Raw genomic sequence first — 22,758 nt, forward strand, 5'->3', positions numbered from 1 at the left:
TGTCTCTCCCACAGAGGCAGTCTGGTGGAATGGCTGGCCCCAGGTGACCGTTGAGGGCAGAGGAGGAGGCCTGATGGAGCTGGCCTGTCACAGCAGAGCCCATGGAATCTCGCCCTTTCCCAACTCGGGTTGCTGGATCTTATGAAATGGCAACAATTGATGCAGAGTTGGTGCAATGCTGTGACATCCCCAGGGCTTTGCTTCCCCAGTCTGGTCCTGTCTCCACAGTCCGTTGGCACAATAGCCTATCTTCCTGCCTCAGCTCTCGGAACTATTCTGCTCCAGCCCCCCTGGTCTCGGCGGCGTGTCTCCCAGGCGCCATGAGGCCATAATGCTCTCCCAGCTGACTTAATGCTCCTGAAAGCTTCTATTGTTGTAGGTTGGGCCTATGCGAAGCAGGGGAAAAGCAAACATGGCTCCGGTCCTGATCGGCACATTGCCTTTTTGCTGCCCTTGCTCATTTCACAAATGTTGTCATATCCCATGCGCAAGCACCCATCTCACTCCAGCAACTCTTAGAGGAAAATGGATATTGGCTCCATTGTATTTCAGTGAGCAATGCCGATGAGAGACTTGTGTCTGGTTAAAAGCTGAGGGATCTGATGACTGTGAGTCAGTGGTGCCCATTGGGACTGGTAGGGTGGAAGGCAGGAGCTCAACAGTAGGGGGAGCCAGAGGCAACAACAAGCAGAGCCAACTACAGTGGTGCCTTGGGTTACAGACGCTTCAGGTTACAGACTCCGCTAACCCAGAAATAGTACCTCGGGTTAAGAACTTTGCTTCAGGATGAGAACAGAAATTGTGTGGCGACAGTGGGAGGCCTCATTAGCTAAAGTGGTACCTCAGGTTAAGAACAGTTTCAGGTTAAGAACGGACCTCCAGAATGAATTAAGTTCTTAACCCAAGACTGTAGTTCTAGTTTTGTCCTCACACTGCCTTCTGAAAGGGCAGAACTGAGGCCAAAGAGGAGGAAACTGACCATTAGGGCTGCGCTCAGCTGAGACTCAGGAGCAGGAGGGCAGCCAGGGCCTGGACTGGTTGTCAGCAAGAAGGCAAACATCTGGGGGTGCCAGCTGTGCCCATGTAGCTTTTGGGGATCTGCTTGGGACACGGCAGTCGGGATGGCAAATCCCAAGTGCTCTGTTGCTGTACCAATGCTCTCTCTCTTTTTAGCTATTGTATTTCTGGGCGCACCAGCGCTACAAGGTCCCCGTTGACCATGCTCGACAGCACGTGCGCCTGTAATGTGCAGATGGGGAGTCCTTTGTGGGTTTGTGTTGCTAATGAGCAGCGAGGGTTTGTGGGTTTTTTAACGCTCATTTGAACAGGGATTCAAAAGCTTTCATGTAGCCTATTGTGTTGGCGGGGACCGTTGGGTGAGGTCACCATAGCAACATCAACTGTATACAATGTGCCATATGCTTGGGGGGGGGGGAGACCTGCACCAAGAAAGATGCAATAATGAGTTGGGTAGACGACTCCAAGCCATGTCGAGCTTGTCCTTTCTGTGCCGTTGGTCCTGGACCTGTCAAGAAGTTGGCGGGCAGCCAGCTCCCTGCTGTCTCTCTGTTGCAACTGCAGAACAACACTTTGATTGGGTGGGTGGGTGGGCTTGAGGGGTGGCCTGGCAGCCTTTCTGAGACCCTAATTCTAGAGATGATAATGAATATACAGAGGAGAGATGTTGGATTTCAAAAATACACTCATGTGGGAAAAGCTGGGTAGCGTGCATTTAAAGTACAGTGGTACCTCGGGTTACATACGCTTCAGGCTACAGACTCCGCTAACCCAAAGATAGTACCTCGGGTTAAGAACTTTGCTTCAGGATGAGAACAGAAATCATGCTCCGGCAGTGCAGTGGCCGCAGGAGGCCCCATTAGCTAAAGTGGTGCTTCAGGTTAAGATCAGTTTCAGATTAAGAACGGACCTCCAGAACGAATTAAGTACTTAACCAGAAGTACTACTGTAAAGCATTTGTACTGCCCAGGCTTACCCCAGAATTGTAGTATTTGCCGAGAGTGCCTTCTGCAAGACATCCCTAGCTGCAATCTGCTCCTCCCCCTTGCCCAGCTCCCAAATCCCCAACATCACCTAAGTTAAACAGGGAGAAGATATTATGTTGAAATCAGTTTAGATCTATAGCAGTGGTTTTCAACCAGTGTGCCGTGGCACCCTGGGGTGCCTTGAAGGATGGTCAGGGGTGCCTTGGGCAACACTGGCCTCTGTCCCTCTTTCCTTCCCTCCTTCATCTGATGCCCTCTCTGCCTCCCAAAGGCTTGCACGGCCATTTGCTGCAGCAGTAGCCCTGGCTACGTGTTCCCCAGGTGAATGGTGCCTCTGGGGCTGGCCAGGGAGTCCTTCCCCTGCCCCTGTGGGGGCAGTGTGATGGGGCAGTTCTCTTTGGGGCGGGGGGGGGGCAGCTCAGGTACCAGGGGCGGCACCTGTGGCTGCTCAGAGGACTCCCAAGGGGAGGGGAGAGGAGGCTGAGGGAACACTCCACAAGGGAGGGTATTTGAAAAAGGGTGAGGGGCTGCCAACTCTGCAAGAAAAGGGAGCCTTGGAGTCAAAATGGTTGAAAATGTCTGATCTATACTGTAGTATAAATGCAGGGTCGAGGAACTTCAGGCTCCAGGGGCCTCTCTGTCTGTTTCTTGGGTCTTTCCCCAGGCCACACTCCCCTCTCTCCAGGCAATACCCTGCATTGGCCCTTCTTTTTATTTCCGGGTGTTTTTGCCTTGGTGGAATGTGTCCATAAATACTGACGATGTCTCTCACTTTTCTGGATGGAGGACTGTGTGAAGAAACCAGCCCATTGGACAAAGGTGTAATTTGCATGAATTGCTCTACCCACTTTTGCCTCTGGCCCCACCTGTCATTGGCATGTGGCCCTCAGGAGGTCACCCAGAAGGGAATATGGCCCTCTGGATGGAAATGTCTGCCCTTTGGTGGGGCAAAGGAACAGTTCTCAGAGTGATTTAACAATCAGTCCCTGTTCCTGAGGAAGTCTGGGAACTGTGGCTCTGTGAGGGGAACATGGGGGTCACCTACAAACTTTCAGGACCTTTAAGAAACTGCAGAGCCATAGGTAGCCCACACCTGTGCTACCTGAGCCTTTGAACAGGATATACCTGAGATTGGGCCTGACGTCTTCTCCATGCAAAGCACTGAACTGAACTGTGTGCCTTTTTGTAATAGGTGCATCACCAATTTGGGATGATCATAACGTGTGTGTTTTGTTTGTTTGTTTTAAAACCCTTTGTGAGAGTGCTCACAACATCCTTGAAGAAGTTATTGTTGTTCTCCAATTCTGTACCTACCTTTTTGGAATGAAGGAGATCAGGTGCTTTGCACAAACTGCAACCACTAAGCCACACTGCCTCTCTAACCCAGTGTACCATCTGATGCAATATAAATCTGCTGCAATAAGTCTAGGGAGTTTTTTTACTGCAGCAAACTCAACACTGCATGGCATCATTATTTTATTGGATTTGCTGCAATAAATGAGAACTTGGCAGTTAATTTACCCCAGGACAAAAATAATAGTTTGCAAGCTGTGTTGTGGTTGGTAGATTTGGTTCGTTCAGTTCCTGAGCATGTAAAGTTGTAAACTTTATTATGTGGTCAAGTGAGAGAAAGAGTTGTGGTAGCAAGAGACCTGATTGGGTAAAAGAACCTTCTAATCTCAAAGTCTTTTTCTGCCTTTAAATGAGCAGACATCCTGACACGTATCTCTTGGCTATGCCAGTGGAGAGTTACTAATTAGGGTCTCGCACCAGAGTAATAGTCCAAACTGTAGCATACTCTGGGAATATGCTGCTCCTAACAACCATACCAAAAGAACAAAATTATTATTTCATTTTAAAAATGCTCAACGCATTTCAAAAGGGGGTTGAGGAACTGCAACTCGCTCTATTTAAAATCATTTTCCATCTGCAGTATACAAAACGCTGCTCCACAACTCTGCAGACCCCCTTAACACAATTAAAAAACAATGGGAGCATGACATAGGTTACGAGATAAACTACCTAATGGACTAGAATGTGGTCCAAACCTCCCTTTAAATCCATTTCAGCCAAAAGAAGGGAAATCACTTTGAAACTTATCTATAGATGGCATCTTACACTGAGGAAATTGGTGCTAATTCATCCAGGAACCTTACCAAAATTCTGGAGAGGCTGTACCTCTACAGGCACGTACCTCCACATGTGGTGGGACTGTCCCCAAATCCAACCCTTTTGGACAGCAGTCCTACAAGAAATATGTAAAGTAACTAAGCAGGTATTGGAACCCACCCCAGAACTGACCCTATTGAATATTTTCCCAGACAGAAATGCTCACTCACAGTAGAAAGAGCTTATAACCCACCTACTCTCAGCAGCCAGAAACATCATAGCTGGACACTGGAGAGACCTGTCAGGAGTAAACATGGACTTTGGGCACCAAATTGTATAGGGAAACAGCTTTAATGGAAAAGCTAACCGATAGATTGAAACTGACATGGGGACAAATAAAATGGAGAAACTGACATGGGGACACCTTCACCCTGGTATGATGTTGTTGTTGTTTAGTCGTGTCCGACTCTTCGTGACCCAGTAGACCAGAGCATGCCAGGCACTCCTGTCTTCCACTGCCTCCCGCAGTTTGGTCAAACTCACGCTGGTAGCTTCGAGAACACTGTCCAACCATCTTTTCCTCTGTCGTCCCCTTCTCCTTGTGCCCTCCATCTTTCTCAACATCAGGGTCTTTTCCAGGGAGTCTTCTCTTCTCATGAGGTGGCCAAAGTATTGGAGCCTCAGCTTCAAGATCTGTCCTTCCAGTGAGCACTCAGGGCTGATTTCACTCAGAATGGAGAGGTTTGATCTTCGGCTCCCCTTTATTACGCACACAGGTCAAAATGACAATAACGATAGCAGGGATCTACCAGCAGCATACAGATCAGTATGGCTAACGTGACCCAAGAATCCATTCCTCCCTTCCACACATGCAAATGAATCTCATGGTGGTTAAGCAGAGGCAAACAACAACGCCCCAAGCCCCCCTCAACCTTCTCTCACTGCCCACATAAACCAATGTATAGAAAGAAAACCTACCCAAATGACGCCGACATAAAAACCTCACCCATATACCAATTTGGGAAAATGAAAAAATAATGTGCAAATTTATCACTCGACATCTCCCCTCTACTCTCTCTCACCTCCCCTCTGGGTGCCATATTGACTTGCATTGAATGTAACCCAAAGACTTTATAACCTGAACAAAAAAAGGGAGAGACATTGCATGTTCTTTTGTAGATGATGAAAATCTTTAATAAAAAGTATTTAAGATCGGTTTTCCAGGATGTAATAGCCAGCTCCTGAATGTGATTTCAGAAGAGCAGAAATTTACAAAGCCTCGAAAGGGGAATTGTTGCAATCCAGACCGGCTGCAATGTGCAGAATCAGCAGCCGTAAAACCGCCGTTTGAGAAGCACGGCTTGTGTGTTGAAACGATGAGCCAGCTATATACTCCTTGCTGCTCAGGCTGCGCTGCTGGCTGAAGACGGGACCCAAGCTCGTTTCTCAGCATGAATTACGGTATTGCCCTTGGCAGCCGCAGACCCCGGTTTAAGAGATCTAATTTATCAGGCTGCCATGTGCTAGACTTCAGCTGTAGTGGACTGATCCTGATAGAATAGCCTTTTCCGCTTTCATATTATAGGGGACAGTGTTACAGTAGAGGAAGAGCGGAAGGACTCTAGCTCAGGCATGGGGGAACTCAGTTTCACTGACATCTTCAGGGTAGGGCTGGGAATGTCCCCTTGCCTGAAACCCTGGGAAACCGCTGCCGGTCAGTGTAGGCCAGGCTTCCTCCACCTCGGCCCTCCAGATGTTTTTGGCCTACAACTCCCATGATCCCTAGCTAGCAGGACCAGTGGGAATGATGGGAATTGTAGTCTCAAAACATCTGGAGGGCCGAGGTTGAGAAAGCCTGGTGTAGGCATTACAGTGGGTTACAGACGCTTCAGGTTACAGACCCCGCTAACCCAGAAATAGTACCTCAGGTTAAGAACTTTGCTTCAGGATGAGAACAGAAATCGTGCTTGGGCGGTGCGGCGGCAGCGGGAGACCCCATTAGCTAAAGTGGTACCTCAGGTTAAGAACAGTTTCAGCTTAAGAACGGACCTCCAGAACGAATTAAGTTCTTAACCCGAGGTACCACTATACTGAGTGAGATTGGGTCTGAGGAGGTGCAAGACAGCTTCCTATGTTTCTAACATGGCGAAGAGTAACTTTGTACTAATGTAAAAATGGTTTTTCCTCAAGGAACTTTTTCACTTGTGTTGTTTTTGCGGAGGAAAACTATTGCATGAACAAATTTATAATCCCAGGGTAGGGAAGCGCCAAGTATAGGTAGAAAAATGTTTTCATGGGGTTGGGGGGATGGGAAGATTCTCAAGCAAAATACTGTTGACAGCTTTCCAGGTCGTGTAACCAGCATGACTAAACCACTTCTAGAACAATGGAACACCATGATGAGTGCCAGAGCGCACAGAAATGCCATTTACCTATGTTTTTATCTGCCAGGGTCAGTGTGGTAGCAGCAAACTGATACATTCTCTATGCCCACTCTAATAGTAGATTATTAATATTTTTTATCCACCGTTATAACTATTTTCTTACCTTTTCAAAGTTAATTATATTTAACAAATGCATTTTCAGTTTCCTTTGACCACACTGTGAAATTTTGCGATTTTCTTATTTATAAAATTATAATTTTCTATAGTCTAATTTGAATTTGCATCCCCGAAACATCACCACACCACACTTCCAACTGTGTTAGATTTCTGGGTATGGGCATCTTAGATTTGACCGGTGACTTGTTGCTTTTAACATATAGCCACAAGATTTTAAGACTTAAAGTTTGTTTCTTTAAACTTATCTGCTAATAATTTTTTTTTAAAAGAGATTTCCTGAGCTCAGCTTTTGGAATCTGACCAAAATCTTAAATGGCCTTTTTGACCTCCTCTTGGAACACGCATTGTAAATTCTGTAGTTATGTTCCTAATCAATATCTCTTGGATTTTGGTATCTTGAGAGTTGAAGGTGTCGGGGTGCCCTCCAGGTGTTTTTCACGACTAAGTTGAGGAATGCTGTGTTAAAGCAACATTTGTTCAAGAAGCAAAAAGCCCCCTTTCAGCTTCAGATGTGCCAAGATTCTATACGTGTCTTTTTCTTTCAATATTTGAGTCAGTTTATATCTCTTGCTGGAATATCATTTTTGCATTGGCTCCAACAAATTTCTACTCCTGAGTATGCCTAGTGTTTAATACAACCCTTTACGTATTTTCTATTAAATACAGTTTATTTTACTCCAACGAGAAGCAAACAATATTTTCAAGCAATTATCTCATAATAGCGGGCATGCTGCCTCTCAGAAGGAGGCGATTCTGCTCCATCTCTGTATCAGCAGAGATTGAACATTGCAGCTCACCTCACCTAGAGATGCAAACTGGTTTTCCCCACTGGAAGCAGAGATAAAGGCAAGGAGAGAGGCACAGCGGGCACCAGAGGAGCCTAGGGGCCAAGGTCCCTTCGTCCCCCCTAAAATAATTGAGGGGGCCGCCCCCCTGAGTTGAAGGGAATTCGCATTCAAATGGTTTGTGTGTGCAACGTCATGTGATCAATTATGTAGGGTAGGGCTTACCTAGCACATCCCAATATTTTATTTAAGTGAAGAAGAAGAAGAAGAAGAAGAAGAGTTTGGATTTGATATCCCGCCTTTCACTCCCTTTAAGGAGTCTCAAAGCGGCTAACATTCTCCTTTCCCTTCCTCCCACACAACAAACACTCTGTGAGGTGAGTGGGGCTGAGAGACTTCAAAGAAGTGTGACTAGCCCAAGATCACCCAGCAGCGGCATGTGGAGGAGCGGAGACGCGAACCTGGTTCCCCAGATTACAAGTCTATCGCTCTCAACCACTACACCACACTGGCTCTCGTGGGCACCCCTGGCAGACACCATCCTCCTAGGGTGGAAGCTTTGGGCTTACAGAATATCATTTGCGTTCATCTTCTGCCGCTTCTCCTGCTGCTTGAGACTTCACTGGAGGAGCATTCCAACCCTTGCTGTTTTAGATAAAAAAATTGCCTTTCCCTCCTGTAATAATAATTTGCTGTGTGTGTGTGTTCTCACCCCCTTTCAGCAGTTCCTGACAGCCAGCTCTGCACTATGGGTTATGCCCATGATGAACCACCACCCGCCTGTCCTGATGAGTTTGATGACTTTGTCACATTTGAGGTGAGTGTCTGAACACAAAGCCTTTTGCTTGCCCCTAGTGACTAAGGCCTGTACAGGGTTTGAGTCTTTACTGCAGCTGTCTCTTGCCTTTTCAGGCCCAGAAGACTGGCCCTAAATCCAGACATGTATTTGGGGACCCCGTTGCTTAATTCGTCAATTTGTTACCTAGTGGGAGTGCTGCTGTGGCGACCCACCTTCAACCAGGCCACATGGTCATGGGTCTCAGCTAGGGATGGGGGGAAATGCCATTCAGTTTAAAGGCAAGCTTGCCTTTTATCCTTCAGAATTTGCTCCTTTCCAAATTTTGCAATGCAGGTCTCTAGCCAAGTTATCTGTGCAACAATGCATATACTAAAGTGTGCATATGTTTGTGAAAATAACGTTGTTGTTGTTGGTTTTTAAATGCATTATATTACAGAAAATTGCTTTGCAAAAATGAAATGCCCTAAAATGCTGATGGATTGTCGTGAGGACTTTAAAAAAGAATTCACCAGCTGATGAGGAAATGTGGCATTCTTAATCTGCGAGGGCTTTCTTGGCAGCCTTGCAAGGTGGCAGTGCCATGCGCCACCGTTTACGGGATCTCTCACACCCACCGCCCTCCACTCCTGCCACATTTATTTTCTTAAGAATGCTTGCTTTTGCAAAGAGGCATCCATCTGTGTGCAGGACTGGGTGGAGACCAGAATTATATACCCACTGCTTGAAATTAGTTAGCACGGCCCATTTTGCTCTCCTTGATAAATGGGCAGGAATTGGTGGCCTTGATTTCTTGGTGTAGCATTTGTTTATTTCTCCTTCCTCTAGTCTGCAGGTTCAGGGGTGAGTATTGCAGGCATGTATTGCAAGGGACACGGGTGGCGCTGTGGGTTAAACCACAGAGCCTAGGACTTGCCGATCAGAAGGTCGGTGGTTCGAAACCCCACAACGGGGTGAGCTCCCGTTGCTCGGTCCCTGCTCCTGCCAACCTAGCAGTTCGAAAGCACGTCAGAGTGCAAGTAGATAAATAGATACCGCTCCAGCGGGAAGGTAAATGGCGTTTGCATGCGCTGCTCTGGTTCGCCAGAAGCGGTTTAGTCATGCTGGCCACATGACCCAGAAGCTGTACGCCGGCTCCCTCGGCCAATAAAGCGAGATGAGCCTCAACCCCAGAGTCGGTCACGACTGGACCTAATTGTCAGGGGTCCCTTTACCTTTACCTATTGCAAGCATGAAAGACTGGGGAAGTGCAAATCTTTATTTCCCTCACTTTATCCAGTGTTAGGCCTTGTCTCCAACATGGATTTCCCCCACCTCTTCCTTTGGTTACGCATTAAGAAAGCTTTGCAGGAGTATTGAAATATATGGCTGTCTTGATGACATGAGTGCTCTGTTTCATGCTAGACATTTGCCTGGGGCAGATCAGGGTGCAGGGATGTTGAAGCCTGTAGCTACTGGGTTGCTGCAAATTGTGAGCTTTCCACTCCATTCAAAAGAACAGTGTAACCAGCAAATGGGGGCGGGGCAGCATGACAACCACATTTTTTCAAGCCCAATTTATTTCCCTGAGGTCATGCCCTTAGGCATTTAAAAACTGCATGCAGGTCATATGGCTCTATTCCCCCCCCCCCCCTTTCATCCCCACTCAGATCTTGCCGCCTCTGCAAATACATCCCACGGTCAGGCAGAGTGACTGGCAGCTAAATCCATCTGGCTTTGTTTTCTCCTAATGACACTTGAGAAGGTTCAGACAGAGGTTCTCCCCTGTCCCTCAGACTCTCCAGTTACAAGATCAGAGCTTGGCTGGAAGCTGCTTCTGCCCAAAGACAGTGTTGAAGTGAGGCCTAGTGGCAGTGATGCAGCCTTAGTGTGGCCATTGCTCCTTGGGAGTCGGCGGTTGCCACAGGAGATGAGGCCCTTTCTTTTTATTCTCTCCCAGCCCCTTCAATTTTTTTAAAAAATATATTTTTATTAATAACTGTTTAATAGTACAGAGCAATCCCCTTCTCATTTTGTTGACGGGACAAGGAGAGTGTAAAGTGAAAGGAAAAAAAAAGAAATCAAAAACATCAGTCTGATGGTGCAGTCTTTCCAAAAGTATCCAAATTTAGGTCCACAATATTCATAGCAGCCAGAATGCTTACAGGAGATGCTTTTGTATTTAATCTCCAAACAAAACAGTGCCAATTTGCCACAAAAGAGTCTTTATATTTTGTTCTTTTAGCTAGGCATAGATCATTTGTTATTTTCCCCACCACCACCAAAGCAAGCTGCCAAAACCATAAGAGAGCATGCATTTCTCATATTAAAGAATAAATGAAAATAAATAAACAAACCTCTTCCTGGTCTCTCTCTCTCTCTCTCTCTCTCTCTCTCTCTCTCTCTCTCTCTCTCTGAGTTGGCAACGCTGCCCTCTGCTGACCGACCAATATAATACAATTGGGTGATAAAATGCATTCAAAAACAGAATAGCAGCAACAACAAAAATCCCTTTATTTGTGGAACACAGTTGTAAGACAGGCATTCGAGGTGTGGTCAAAAACACAACTTGATCCAAGATCGGACGAACTGAGTGGTGGATGAAATATGAGGAGTGGCGTAATTGTACTGGACTGACTTGGGAAGAGACTGAAAGAGGCTATATTGTATTATTGAGAGCTTGTATTAGATCATTGAAAGTGAAGGATTTGTGTATAATGAGTGGAAAGCACCCGAGTCCTGTAAAGCTCGCTTTTGTTCTATTAACTATGAACACCCTTCATGCAACCTGCCCTTTATGCTTGTGCACAGGTATACTTTATACTTGGGAAAGTTCTTAGAAGCCTCGCTGGCTGTTAAGCAGTATATAAATTAATACTAATGACAGTGATAGTGCTGGTTACTAGACCTGCGGTCTAGTAAGACCATCTTGATTCTGAATTAAAATGAAGAAGACCCATAGCACAGTGGCAGAACACCTGCTTTTGTATGCAGGAGGGTTCTATGTTCAATCCCCAGCTTCTACAGGGCAGGGAAATGCTTAGAAAGTCAGCCATTAAAAAAGAAGCCGTTAAAGTACGTGGAACAGGATTAAAGTGTTCTAGAAGGAAACAGCAAAGTCCTGCTATCCACTAGTGCCAAGTGCAGGCTCTCAGAAAGGAATTTGCCACACATTCAAACAGCCTATGAATCGAGCGGTGGGGCATCTGATTCAGAACTCTTCAGCATAAAAGCGAAACCATGGCCAGCCGTAGAGGATATGCTTCAGAAATCTGCTATACTTTTGGGAAATGGTTTGCCTATCTGTCCGTTTGTCCACTGTGGGTTTGGACACCTCTTGAAATATTAGCACACACAGGTTCCCGAGGTGGCAGTCTTTGTCGATGCTGGGATGCTGGGCACCATTTTGAATCAAGGTGGCTGGCCGAAATGTGACTTTGCCTGATTTTTGGCATGGCAGGTCCTAACTCTGCTAATGTGAAGATACTGTCTCCCCATTTGGCAGGACTTTGGCTTGACTTCACGCAGTTTGGCATGACAGTTACAAACAAGGTTTCTTGAGATGCAGGAGGAGATTTTTGCCAATCTTTGGCTCCCATCAGATGCTCTGAGTCCTTCATCGTGTGTGTGTGTGTGTGTGTGTGTGTGTGCGCGCGTCTAGCCCCAAAACTCATAAGTCACATTATCAATTTAAAAAATCACATTTTTCTTTAGTTTCTTCAAATGCCTGGGCAGAACCATACCCTTTCCGCTACCATAGTGGACACTACCATTCTTGACACTTTCTGTCTACCATAGTGATTTTCTCTCTCATGAACTAGTCCAGCCGCTGCACTGGATATATGGAGTCTTGGCTCGTCTGCCTGTCAGTCTTGATTTAGAGAAGCTCTGCTCATTCTGGGGCTGAAGGAGAGCCGCCTTCTAATCGCAACTTGTCTTTTGTTGCCTTTTGCCAATGATTACTTAAGGACTATGTTCCTGTGTGCTCAGTGATGTGAGGAATGTCAGGTGGCTGAAGTTGACTGAATCCCTTTATCTCCTTAAGCTTGGACATTGCTTCCTCTGGGGCACAGCGTACTTTCTGTGAAAACATTTTTTTGTGGGGGGAGGGAGAGCGAGAGAGAGAGAGAGCTCAACCATGCACATTAGTCATGTGCTTTTTTCGAATCACGTGTGAAATCTGCAGTTGCACACAGCCCCATAAATCTTGGACCTACTGTAGCATCACCAATTACTTCTAGATAAACAAGGTTACGCCCTAGATATCTGGGTGGGGCTGTCCTTGATTAACCCCATCACATATGGCAGTAATGGCCAACCTCTGGGAGCTCTTCTGTGTCCCCAGCATCTGTTACTCTGAGGTAGAGTGCCTCTAGATATGGTGGCTCAGCTTATAACAATGTCTAGCCTCGGGAGATAGCCCTATAAGAGCAGTGGCAAAGCTATTTTCAGCCAGAGGGCTGCATTTCCCTAAAAGGAACCTCCTGGGGGGGCCACATGACAGTGGTGGGTGGGGCCAGAGACAGAAGTGGGTGGGGCCATGGATGCTAATTTTACCTCTGTACAGTAGGCTTGTTTCTGCACACCCACACCCACGGATCCCTCTATCCTCCATTCTGGGCACCACAATTTAAGGAGGATATTGGCAAGCTGGAAGGTGTGCAGACAAGGGCAAGCAAGGTAATAAAGGGTCTAGAAACCAAGCCTTATGAGGAACGGTTGAGGGAGCTGGGTATGTTTAGGCTGGAGAAGAGGAGATTGAGAAGAGATATGATAGCCATATTCAAATATCTTAAGGGCTGTTACATGGAAGGAGCAAGCTTGTTTTCTCCTGCTCCGGGGGATGGGACTCAAACCAGTGGCTTCAAGATACAGTGGTACCTCGGGTTACAGATGCTTCAGGTTACAGACCCTTCAGGTTACAGACTCTGCTAACCCAGAAATATTACCTCGGGTTAAGAACTTTGCTTCAGGTTGAGAACAGAAATTGTGCAGCAGCGGCGTGGCAGCAGGAGGCCCCAATAGCTAAAGTGGTCTTCAGGTTAAGAACAGTTTCAGGTTAAGAACAGACCTCCAGAACAAATTAAGTTCTTAACCCGAGGTACCACTGAACAAGAAAGGAGGTTCCGACTAAACACCAGGAATAACTTTCTGACAGTAAGAGCTGTTGGACAGTGGAACAGACTCCCACAAGAAGTGGTGGACTCTCCTTCCTTGGAGGTTTTTAAGGAGAAATTGGATGGCCATCTGTCATGCATGGTTGAGTTGAGATTCCTGCATTGCAGGGGGTTGGACTAGATGACCCCTGGGGTCCTTTCCAACTCTGCAATTCTATGATCCAAGCAAGCAAGAAGCATTATAAGAGTTCATTTATATAGTCTAACCAGGCAAAAATACTCAAGGAGGGTGTGAAGTAAGGCTGGAGAGAGACCTGGTGGGGAACAGATGGAGAAGCCCCCAAGCCTGAGGTTCCCTGTTCTTGACCTGTATCATCTACAAATTGGCTTCCCATTATTTAAAGCCACCAAAGTCTGTACATGGCCATCACCATCACTTCCTGCAGCAGTGAATCCCTCAGTTACACCCGATGGCATAGAAATCCTTCCATTTTTCTATCCCTAATCCCTTGGCAAGGGACGCGGGTGGTGCTGTGGGTTAAACCACAGAGCCTAGGACTTGCCGATCAGAAGGTTGGCGGTTCGAATCCCTGTGACGGGGTGAGCTCCCGTTGTTGGGTCCCTGCTCCTGCCAACCTAGCAGTTCGAAAGCATGTCAAAGTGCAAGTAGATAAATAGGTACCGCTCCAGTGGAAAGGTAAACGGCGTTTCAGTGCGCTGCTCTGGTTTGCCAGAAGCGGCTTAGTCGTCTGGCCACATGACCCAGAAGCTGTACGCTGGCTCCCTCGGCCAATAAAGCGAGAAGAGCGCCGCAACCCCAGAGTCGGCCACGACTGGACCTAATGGTCAGGGGTCCCTTTACCTTTATCTTTAATCCTTTGGCAATCTGTTTGTTTGGGTGCCACCCCCTCCCTTTTCGTATAGGGAGAGAGAAATGTTCCTGAGCTAGAAAAGGGTGTTTTCCATGGACACAAGTTTAAAACTTAGCTGTCTTTGTCCAAAGGTGGCTGAGGTCTGCATTTAGTTGCAAGAATTGAGCCTTCCCAGTGAAACACTGGCAGGGAAATGAGGGTGGGCTGGGGGGGGGGGAGATTAGCCTGTAGGCTGTTATCTGGGGAGTTTAAGAACAAAAGGAACTCTGTTGAGAGAGCTGAGGCCAGTTTGTTCAAACCAGCCCAGTTTGTACTTCCTGATCGCTTCTTGCATCCTCCCCACCCCCAGCAGAAAGCCAGGAGGTGTGTGTGTGTTTCTAAGTAAGCGTATCCAGAGTTGGACTTTTGCTTTTCAGAGTAGGAACTTTGCCTGCCTTCAGGTAAAAGATTATCCCTTGGCTTTAAGAGGAAAGCGGTGCCAATCTGAGGTGCTAACATGGTCCAGATTCCGGTCCTCTCTGGAATGCTCTAGCTCAGCCCCTCAGGTGGGTTTCGAGGCAGTTGAGCCTGTGTCGGGAGGGGTATTTGCCTGTCCATTTGTCTGCCCATAACACTTCGGTATCAGTAGGAAGCCTTACCTAGTCAGCGTTTTCCCTGAGCCTGCTAAGACGTGGCGTTCTCCACCTGTGAGTTTGTATGTGTGTGCATGTTTTAAAAGAAGGGTGTAAACTTCTGGGTAAACTTCTGTGGTGGTTTGTGCTCTCCCAGTATCGTTGAGCTCATCCAGGAAGGAAAAGGGTTTGGATCTATTGAGCAACAGAGAAACCGGTTCTGTGGGGAGGCTGGGGAGCAGGGAGGTCAGCACAAGCAACCGATGTAAAACATTTCTTCGAATGGTTGCAGAATTAATGCACTGCGGATCCTGTGGAGTTTGGGAAATACAGGAAGGTGCTTGCATAAAATATTCCGTTCAGCAATCAACAAAGGGTGTTTTTTTTAAAAAATAATTTTTATTTGATTTTACAGGTGTAGAGTTATAACAATACAAAATACATATCCATATTTAGAGATTGTTCTGAATCTCTAGACTTCCACCTTCCCCTCCATGAATCCTACTACTGTGTAAACCTTATCAACTGCATATTATTTCATTATCCGAATTTTATGTGTCTCCAGTTTATCCATAGAATCTTCTACATTACAAGTGTTATTGCGAGCCTGCTAGTGTTTTCATCCGCTTACAGTGGTCTCTCAAGTAAATTATAATTTCCCCCCATTCTTTATTGAAGTTTTGGTCAGCAGTAGTTTGCACCTTACAGCTCTACAGTCCTCAGAAGTTTGAGGTTGCAGCGGCCAGGGAGAGGGCATTCTCTGTGGCCTCCCCTAAGCTGGGGGATCCCCTCCTCGCATCTGGCACTTTCATTATGTTGTTTTCGTTGTGTACCTCTTACCTACGACATCTGATCTCTCTCTCTCTACCTATATAGGACCCACCGTATTCTCTTGGCTGTAGTTTTGTTTGCACTGCTTTTAATACTGTAATTTTTTAATTGGTGTACCCCACCCCGGGAACTCATGGTGAAGGTATGCATATGAAATCTCCTCCTTCGTTTGATTACTCTGCAAGCATTAAGTGCAGATGTTTCCAGTATCCATAAGAAAGTTGCTTTTTTATATATGCTTCCCCCCCCCCTTTCCCTTGCTACCACCAATCCTTTGGCTTTTCTTCCCAGAGACTCTGGGGTCCTTTTCCATTAGGGGAGGGTGGAGATCTTATCAGAGCTAGTGGTAATGATGTTCCCTGAAGCCAATTCCACGTGCTGTTAAGTTTGGGGAGTGTATGGAAAGAGTAGACTTATAGGGAACATCGGAAGCTGCCTTATACTGAGCCAAACCACTGGTTCATCTAGCTCAGTATTGTCAACACTGGCTGGCAGAGGCTCCCTGAGGTTTCAGGTGCTGGACAGTCCCAGCCCTACCTGGAGATGGTGGGGATTGAACCTGGGACCTTCTGCGTCTATAACAGCTGCTCTAGCACTGAGCTACAAACACATGTTTAAGCATCTGTATGTGGCTTGCAGGATAGCCACCCCCGGTCTACACACTGACCTGCAGCTGTTTAAGGTTTCAGGCATGGATCTCTCTTTGCCCCACCTAGAGATGCCAGAGATTGAACCTGCATGAAGAACAGGTGCTCTTAGACTAAGATGGGGCTCTACAGTACTTTAGGATGTGTGAGCAAACATAACAGGCCAGGATACCGGACCTGATCTATTGCATTGAATGGAACCTGTGGTGTAACTGGGGCAGGCATCCTTGATAGCTGCTCTTAAGCTTGTCCACAATGCGATAAAAAATACGTTCAGTGATTGTGGATATAACTTTTTGTAACTACAGTGTGGTGTTGTTTGTTTCCTCGCAATCTGTGGTGAAGGTTCAGGTAGGTAGCCAGCCGTGTTGGTCTGATGCAGTTGAAATAAATAAAAAAATAAGAAAATGGTCCAGTAGCACCTTAAAGACCAACTAAGTTTGTTCTGGGTATAAGCTTTCATGTGCATGCACAGTTCTTCAGATTCCTTTTCTTATCAACGTCACAAAGAAATTTGCACAGGTAGCTGAAGAAGTGTGCATGCACATGAAAGCTTATACCCAGAACAAACTTAGTTGGTCTCTCAGGTGCTACTGGACCATTTTCTTTAATGTTTTCACCATAGGTTGAAATAATAAAAAAAAAAGACTGGCTGACAGAAGGGGCGAAAAACCTCTGCTATAATGTTAGCAGGTTGTTTTTGCAGAGAATGTGAGAGTTACTACTGTATTTGATATTACCGTGAATGCAAAATGCACAGACTTGGACTGAGCCTTTATCTTATTTTTGACTGTTTATATGTGTTTTTGTTTTCAAGGCTCCGTTTGCCACTTCTTTCTCCCCCCCTCCCTTTCAAATTGAGTATTTGTTCAACGTTGCATGGGCAGTTCACAGAAAAGATTTATCTGTAGAATGTGCTGAGGTCAGGCCTGCTGGTAACACAAAAAACAAACTTCCTTAGCCGAGGAATCTGCAAAGGTCTTTCAGCAGCTGCCCTGGAAACCAGCTGCCCTTCCTGAGGCTGTAAAATGGGGGCGAGGTGCAGGCGGGGAAGTGGATTCCCCCCCCCCCAAAGGTGACAGTTTAACTTTTTTTTTTTTTTTTGCTCTTGCTGCAGCAGCAGCAGTTGTTTTTTTTTGAGGCTTTGCTTTTTGGTAAATGGATATCTAGGTTAGGAATGTGAGCCTGTCTCCCTGGCATCTTGGCTGGGGGTTTAATATTTAATTGGAGGGAAGGAAACAGAAATGACCAAGCAAGGCAGTATCTGCTGTTGCTCCAAAGCAGTGCCTGAAACTTAGAACTCTCTCTACTTTGCCTATTGAGGAGTGGAAGCCGCTCAGTGGTGCAATGCACACAAACACTGGTGTGTACCTGTGACTTTAAACCAGCTTTTGCCCACCTGGTGCCCTCCGGATATTTGGACTACAACTCCCACCAACCTCAGCCACTTAGTTCCCCTTTTTCTGCCCCATGGAGGGGACCAAGAAACAGTCACCCATGCCTTCATCAAATGAAAGCTGAGCTACTGCGTTCCTCCCTCTGTGGGGCTGCCCTTGAATGTGGGGTTGCAAACGGATGAATGTATTGATTAGAGCAGGCATCCCCAACCTTCAGCCCTCCAGATGTTTTGGACTACAATTCCCATCATCCCTGACCACTGGTCCTGTTAGCTAGGGATCATAGGAGTTGTAGGCCGAGGGCCGCAGGTTGGGGATGACTGGATTAGAGTATTGAACTGGAACTGGGGAAACCTACCTCAGCCTTCTGACTTGGGGCTAGTATCTCGGCCCTCCAGATGTTTTTGAGACTACAATTCCCATCATCCCTGACCACTGGTCCTGCTAGCTAGGAATCGTGGGAGTTGTAGGCCAAGAACATCTGGAGGGCTGAGGTTGAGGAAGCCTGGAACCTGTCCTATCCCTCAGGGTGGTCATGAGGGAAAAACAGAGAGAACCTTTACCGTAAGTTCTGTGAAAGAAAGGGTTGATATAAGACTAACATCTAAAAAAACCAGGAGCATTGACAAGAGCTGTCGGTTTTGAACGGGGGACGGGGGCTATGGTTAAGCAAGCCTGGCAGAGGGTTTCAGTTCTTTAAAAAAATAGTTTAATGTTACTGTGTTAAGGGGACTGTGATCAGTTTTCACACTTCAGCTCCAGGCTTCAGGATCATATGCTGAAAATCTAGAGAGAAATACAATTCTGGAGTGATCCTCTGTTTACCTGTCTCATATGTGCCTTTGGTATTTAAGCGAGTGTCATGAAAGCTTGCAAAATCTTGCTGCTAAGCACATGGTGTCTCCTTTGCTAACCTTTCTCGATACAGAACTTTGCAGTGTTTTTGAAAAAGCTCCTCTGAACTTGATATGGGTGTGTATTTATTTGTTTTCCCCTCGTGTGCAAATTTAATAGTCAAGAGTCAAGATGACCTTCAGGAGTAATTTGCTTGCTTTTGCATTCTCTTTGGAGTAGAAGGGAATAAGCGGTATTCTCCCAGAGATTATTCTGACGTGTGCTCGCCAGAAATAAGTGCCTTAAAAAAAAAAGGTGTTGTAACACAAATGGATATGTGTAACCTGGATTTCTTGGTTGCTTGTTGAAAGGGTCTGTCCTTAATGGCTCGAAAAACAATACACTCTGAAGGCTTTTGTTTTTATTTACTAGAGCGTTGTACCCAACGTTGCTCAGGAATTCTAAGAAACAATAAAAGCAGTGCAGTTTTGAAATGTTCCATTGGTGATCTTGATTAAAATGGGCATCTAGTTGTATCCAAACATAGATGAAAACCTGCTCTTTGATCTCAGGACCCATTGTGCAAAAATTTGGATAAGATGTCTTAAGAGGTGTCCAGCTACGCAGTGAACAAACAACTTTCTAAAATATATAGTGGATTTAGTACATGTCTATCCACCTGTCCTTCTGCTGTGGAACTCAAGGCACTATTACATTGGGGGTTCCCAGGCTGTGTCTCCCAGGCACTGACCAGATCAGATCTACTTAGCCTGAGTAGATTAGCCGCATCGTATGTCTTCTGGATCCTGCCCTGGGACCATTCCTAATGGCAGGACACAGATCGCAGATATTTTAGTTACCTGCTTCATTTATCTGGTTTAAGTCTGAATCCAGCCTCGTAGTTTGTTTTGATCCAAACAAACCATGTGTGGTAAGCCAAGATCAAACCTTGATCACACCTCGTGGTTTGTTCATAGTGGAATGTAGACAAATGGTAGGGCCGGCTATAGATATGTCTGTTTACGTTTGTGTTTTAAATGGGAGAAAAAAAATATTCTGTGACTCTGAAAACCCAAGGCCTTGTACTGTTACTGATGTTACAAGCCTGGTTGGCAGTGGTGCTTAGTGACCAAGTTCTGAGAGGAGAGGGAGATAGGTGATTGCTTTGAGAATGTTAGGTGGGGCCTGGATCAATGCATTCTGATTGGTCCGGATGGTGGCATAACCTGATTGGCTGGAGGTTCTTGTCAGTTGGGATTTAACTGTCAGTTGGGAGAAAGACAGTTGAGGAGTTAGAGGGAAAGGAAGGTCTGATTCTCAGCTGGCCCCCAGCTTATATACAACCAGCTCAAGGGGTGGCCCCGCTTGTCACCTTCCTCCTCAGTCTGAGGATTGCCCTTGTAGAATTCAGCAAGGAGAAAGAGGATGGGAACAAAACTAGAACTAGTTGGCTCTGCCTGTCCATGCCTCTGGCTCCCCCTACTGTTGGGCTCCCTGCCTTCCACCCTACCAGTCCCAACAGGTGCCACCCATCACTTACATTAAGCCAAACAATGGTTTTGCTCCCGGTAGTTGGGAAGGAGCGCAGTGGCCAAAATTTTCTCCCTGTTCCTGTTCACCAGTGCACTTCCTCTTTCATGCTAAGCCATAGTTGGGCTTTGTGTTGTGTGCAGATGAGACCATTGTAATAGGAGAGTTCATGAAGAAGTATACAACGGAAAGAGTGCATGTGTACCTTCAGTGAAGGAGGTATGTTAATATGCTCCTCAAAATGGCCTACTCCATTCAGTACTCCACCCCTCTCTTTTTGTTCCTGCTCCAGGAACATAGGAAGCTGCCCAATACTGAGTCAGATCATTGGTCTGTCTAGCTCAGTATTGACAACACTGACTGGCAGCGGTTCTCCAGAGCTTCAGCAGGAGCCTCTTCCAACCCAACATGGAGACGCCAGGGATTGAACCTGGAGCCTTCTGCATTCAAAGCAGTTGTTCTACCTCCAGAAAATGCTTTCCGCAGAAAGAAAACATAGTTGTGATTTGGAATTGTCATGATCTCTCTCTCTCTCTCTCTCTCTCTCTCTCTCTCTCTCTGTTCTTAACTTGCTTTTTCTCCTCTTCTCTGCAACAGGCAAATGAAGTGACAGACAGTGCGTACATGGGCTCAGAGAGCACCTATAGCGAGTGTGAGACTTTCACGGACGAAGACACCAGCACCCTGGTGCATCACGAGATGCATGATGAAGTAGAAACGGATAGCGCGATCGATTCCACTGTGCACTCGGAGTTCACGGACCCCATCGAGGAGCCTGAGAACGGGTAGGTGCTTTTATCTTGGTGATGGGTAGGACAACAGGAGCCTCTCCGGGAACTTAAAGCAGAGATTTGGAAGCTTAGTTTCTTGGCAGACCAGCCTTAGGAAGCACAAAACAAAGGGGTAAGTGGCCATTTCTCCCCTCTGCAAAATGTAAGGGCTGCATTCATGCATCACAGTAAGCCATAAAACCACAGTTTACTGTGTGAGAGCCAATCACACCTGTTTCTCTTCTCCCTCTACCAATGCTAGGAAGAAACAGCCTGCTATCCTTGGCTTCACAGTTGTGTCCGTTGCACTAATTGTGGTTGGGTTTGCTCCAAACCAGCCGCAGTGCTAAAACCTATGTTTATTATTGGCTAAATGATCATGAAAACCTTTTAAAACTTCCAGCCACAATGATGTGTGAGAGTTCTGCATCTGGCACGGAGAGCCAGGACATGTGAACTGGGCCAAAGGGAGCCTTGCTAGATCTGATCAGCAGCCCATCAAGCTAAGCAATCTGTTTCCTGCAGTGGCTAACCAGAAGCCGGCCGTTGTCTCCCGACTTTGCTTCTTAGCATCTGATATTCAGGGCTCACCCGATTCTGGATGCAGCACAGCCATTGTAACTTGTTGGTAGCCATTAATAGCCTTATCCTCCCTGGATGTGTCTAATCCCCTTTCTAAAGCTATCTAAGCCACTTGCCATCATCACACCTTCATGGCAACCAGTTCCCATGCATTTATATCAGCTGCGTGAAGAAGTACTTCCGTTATTCTGTCTGTTTTTGCCATTGGCCGTGGACCCACAGGTGGCTGCAGGCTGATAGGCTTCTCATCCCTGGTTTACGGAATTTGCATTTATTTCATTTAAACATTTGTATCAGTTGTCTTTTCTAGATCAGCTCTGCCCAAGGTGGCAAACGGAAAACGAACCATAAAAATACAGTAATCTAATAATAGCACTTTAAAATTTAAAAAGGCACTATGTTGAGATACAATTCAGGCAGTATAAAAACAGTTTTGAGAGCCACAACAGAGAAATAGTGTGAACAATTAAAACACGTTCTTAAATGTAGCAACTGAGGAAGTTCTGTCTGGTAGAGGCTGTCCTTGAGCAGGCCTTGCCTCATGTCCCCACCAGTCTAACTAGGACCTAGAGCAGGGTTCAAATCTCCACTCAGCCATGAAGCTCATTCGGTGACCTTGGGCCAGTCACCATCTTTGAGACTAACCGACCTTACAGAGTTGCTGTGAGGATGAAAAGGGGAGGAGGAGAAACATGTACACTGTCCCAAGATCCTTGGAAGATAAAGGTGGTATATAAATGCAATAAGTAAGTAAGTAAATTTTAAGGGCAGGCCAACTGCGCATGGCCTCAGGCAATGGTCTTAAAGCCCAGGCAAAAATGAGGCCTGTGGGTTTCTGGAAGAAATTGCCCTTTTTTCCTGGGGAACGAAGACACTGGTGTTAAGACTAAAGGACTAGAAAGGTGAATGGGGGCTCAAACTGGCAACTAGCTGTGTTGCATAGGAGCCAGCTCCTAGGGGCCAAGGGGTCTTCGGACCCCTCAGTAAAATATTTAAGGAAGCAGGGCCTCCCAAAGTTGATGGGCATTGGCATTCAAATGGTGTGTGTGCACCATGTCCTGTGATTGATTATGAGGGGCGGGGCTTACCTTCCCCCAGTATTTTATTCAAGTTAGCACCCCTGCTGTGTTGACCTGCAAGGTTTGTCTTGTGCTGAGCAAAGTCGAAGTTTTGGGGAAGGGCATGCTAATTTCCACCGCTGAGGTTGGGGATATTTTGCGTGTTTTTGAAAAGGCAATCATACAGTCATGCTGGTACCCCCCTTTTTTTTAACTTGACCTGTTCAATGAAAGAAAAAAGTGCATTCGTATATCCACCTGCCACCTTCTCTCAAA

The 22,758-nt window shown here is 46.3% G+C and overlaps 1 protein-coding gene across 14 annotated transcripts in view; it reads left to right on the plus strand.

The window, feature by feature from the left end:
* Positions 1-22,758, plus strand: part of RAB11FIP3 (RAB11 family interacting protein 3) — an 87,971-nt gene that overhangs the window by 34,505 nt on the left and 30,708 nt on the right. For 10 of the 14 annotated variants that reach the window (XM_083412426.1, XM_083412435.1, XM_083412425.1 and 7 more), the window contains 2 exons: positions 8,181-8,275; positions 20,670-20,857. In XM_083412426.1, the coding sequence (XP_083268552.1) occupies positions 8,181-8,275; positions 20,670-20,857 (283 nt within the window). The remainder of the gene's footprint in view (positions 1-8,180; positions 8,276-20,669; positions 20,858-22,758) is intronic. The other 4 variants (XM_083412424.1, XM_083412427.1, XM_083412430.1 and 1 more) reach the window with 1 other exon arrangement.

Source organism: Podarcis tiliguerta (genome assembly GCF_965153285.1).
Source record: "Podarcis tiliguerta genome assembly, chromosome: 14".
NCBI lineage: Eukaryota > Metazoa > Chordata > Lepidosauria > Squamata > Lacertidae > Podarcis > Podarcis tiliguerta.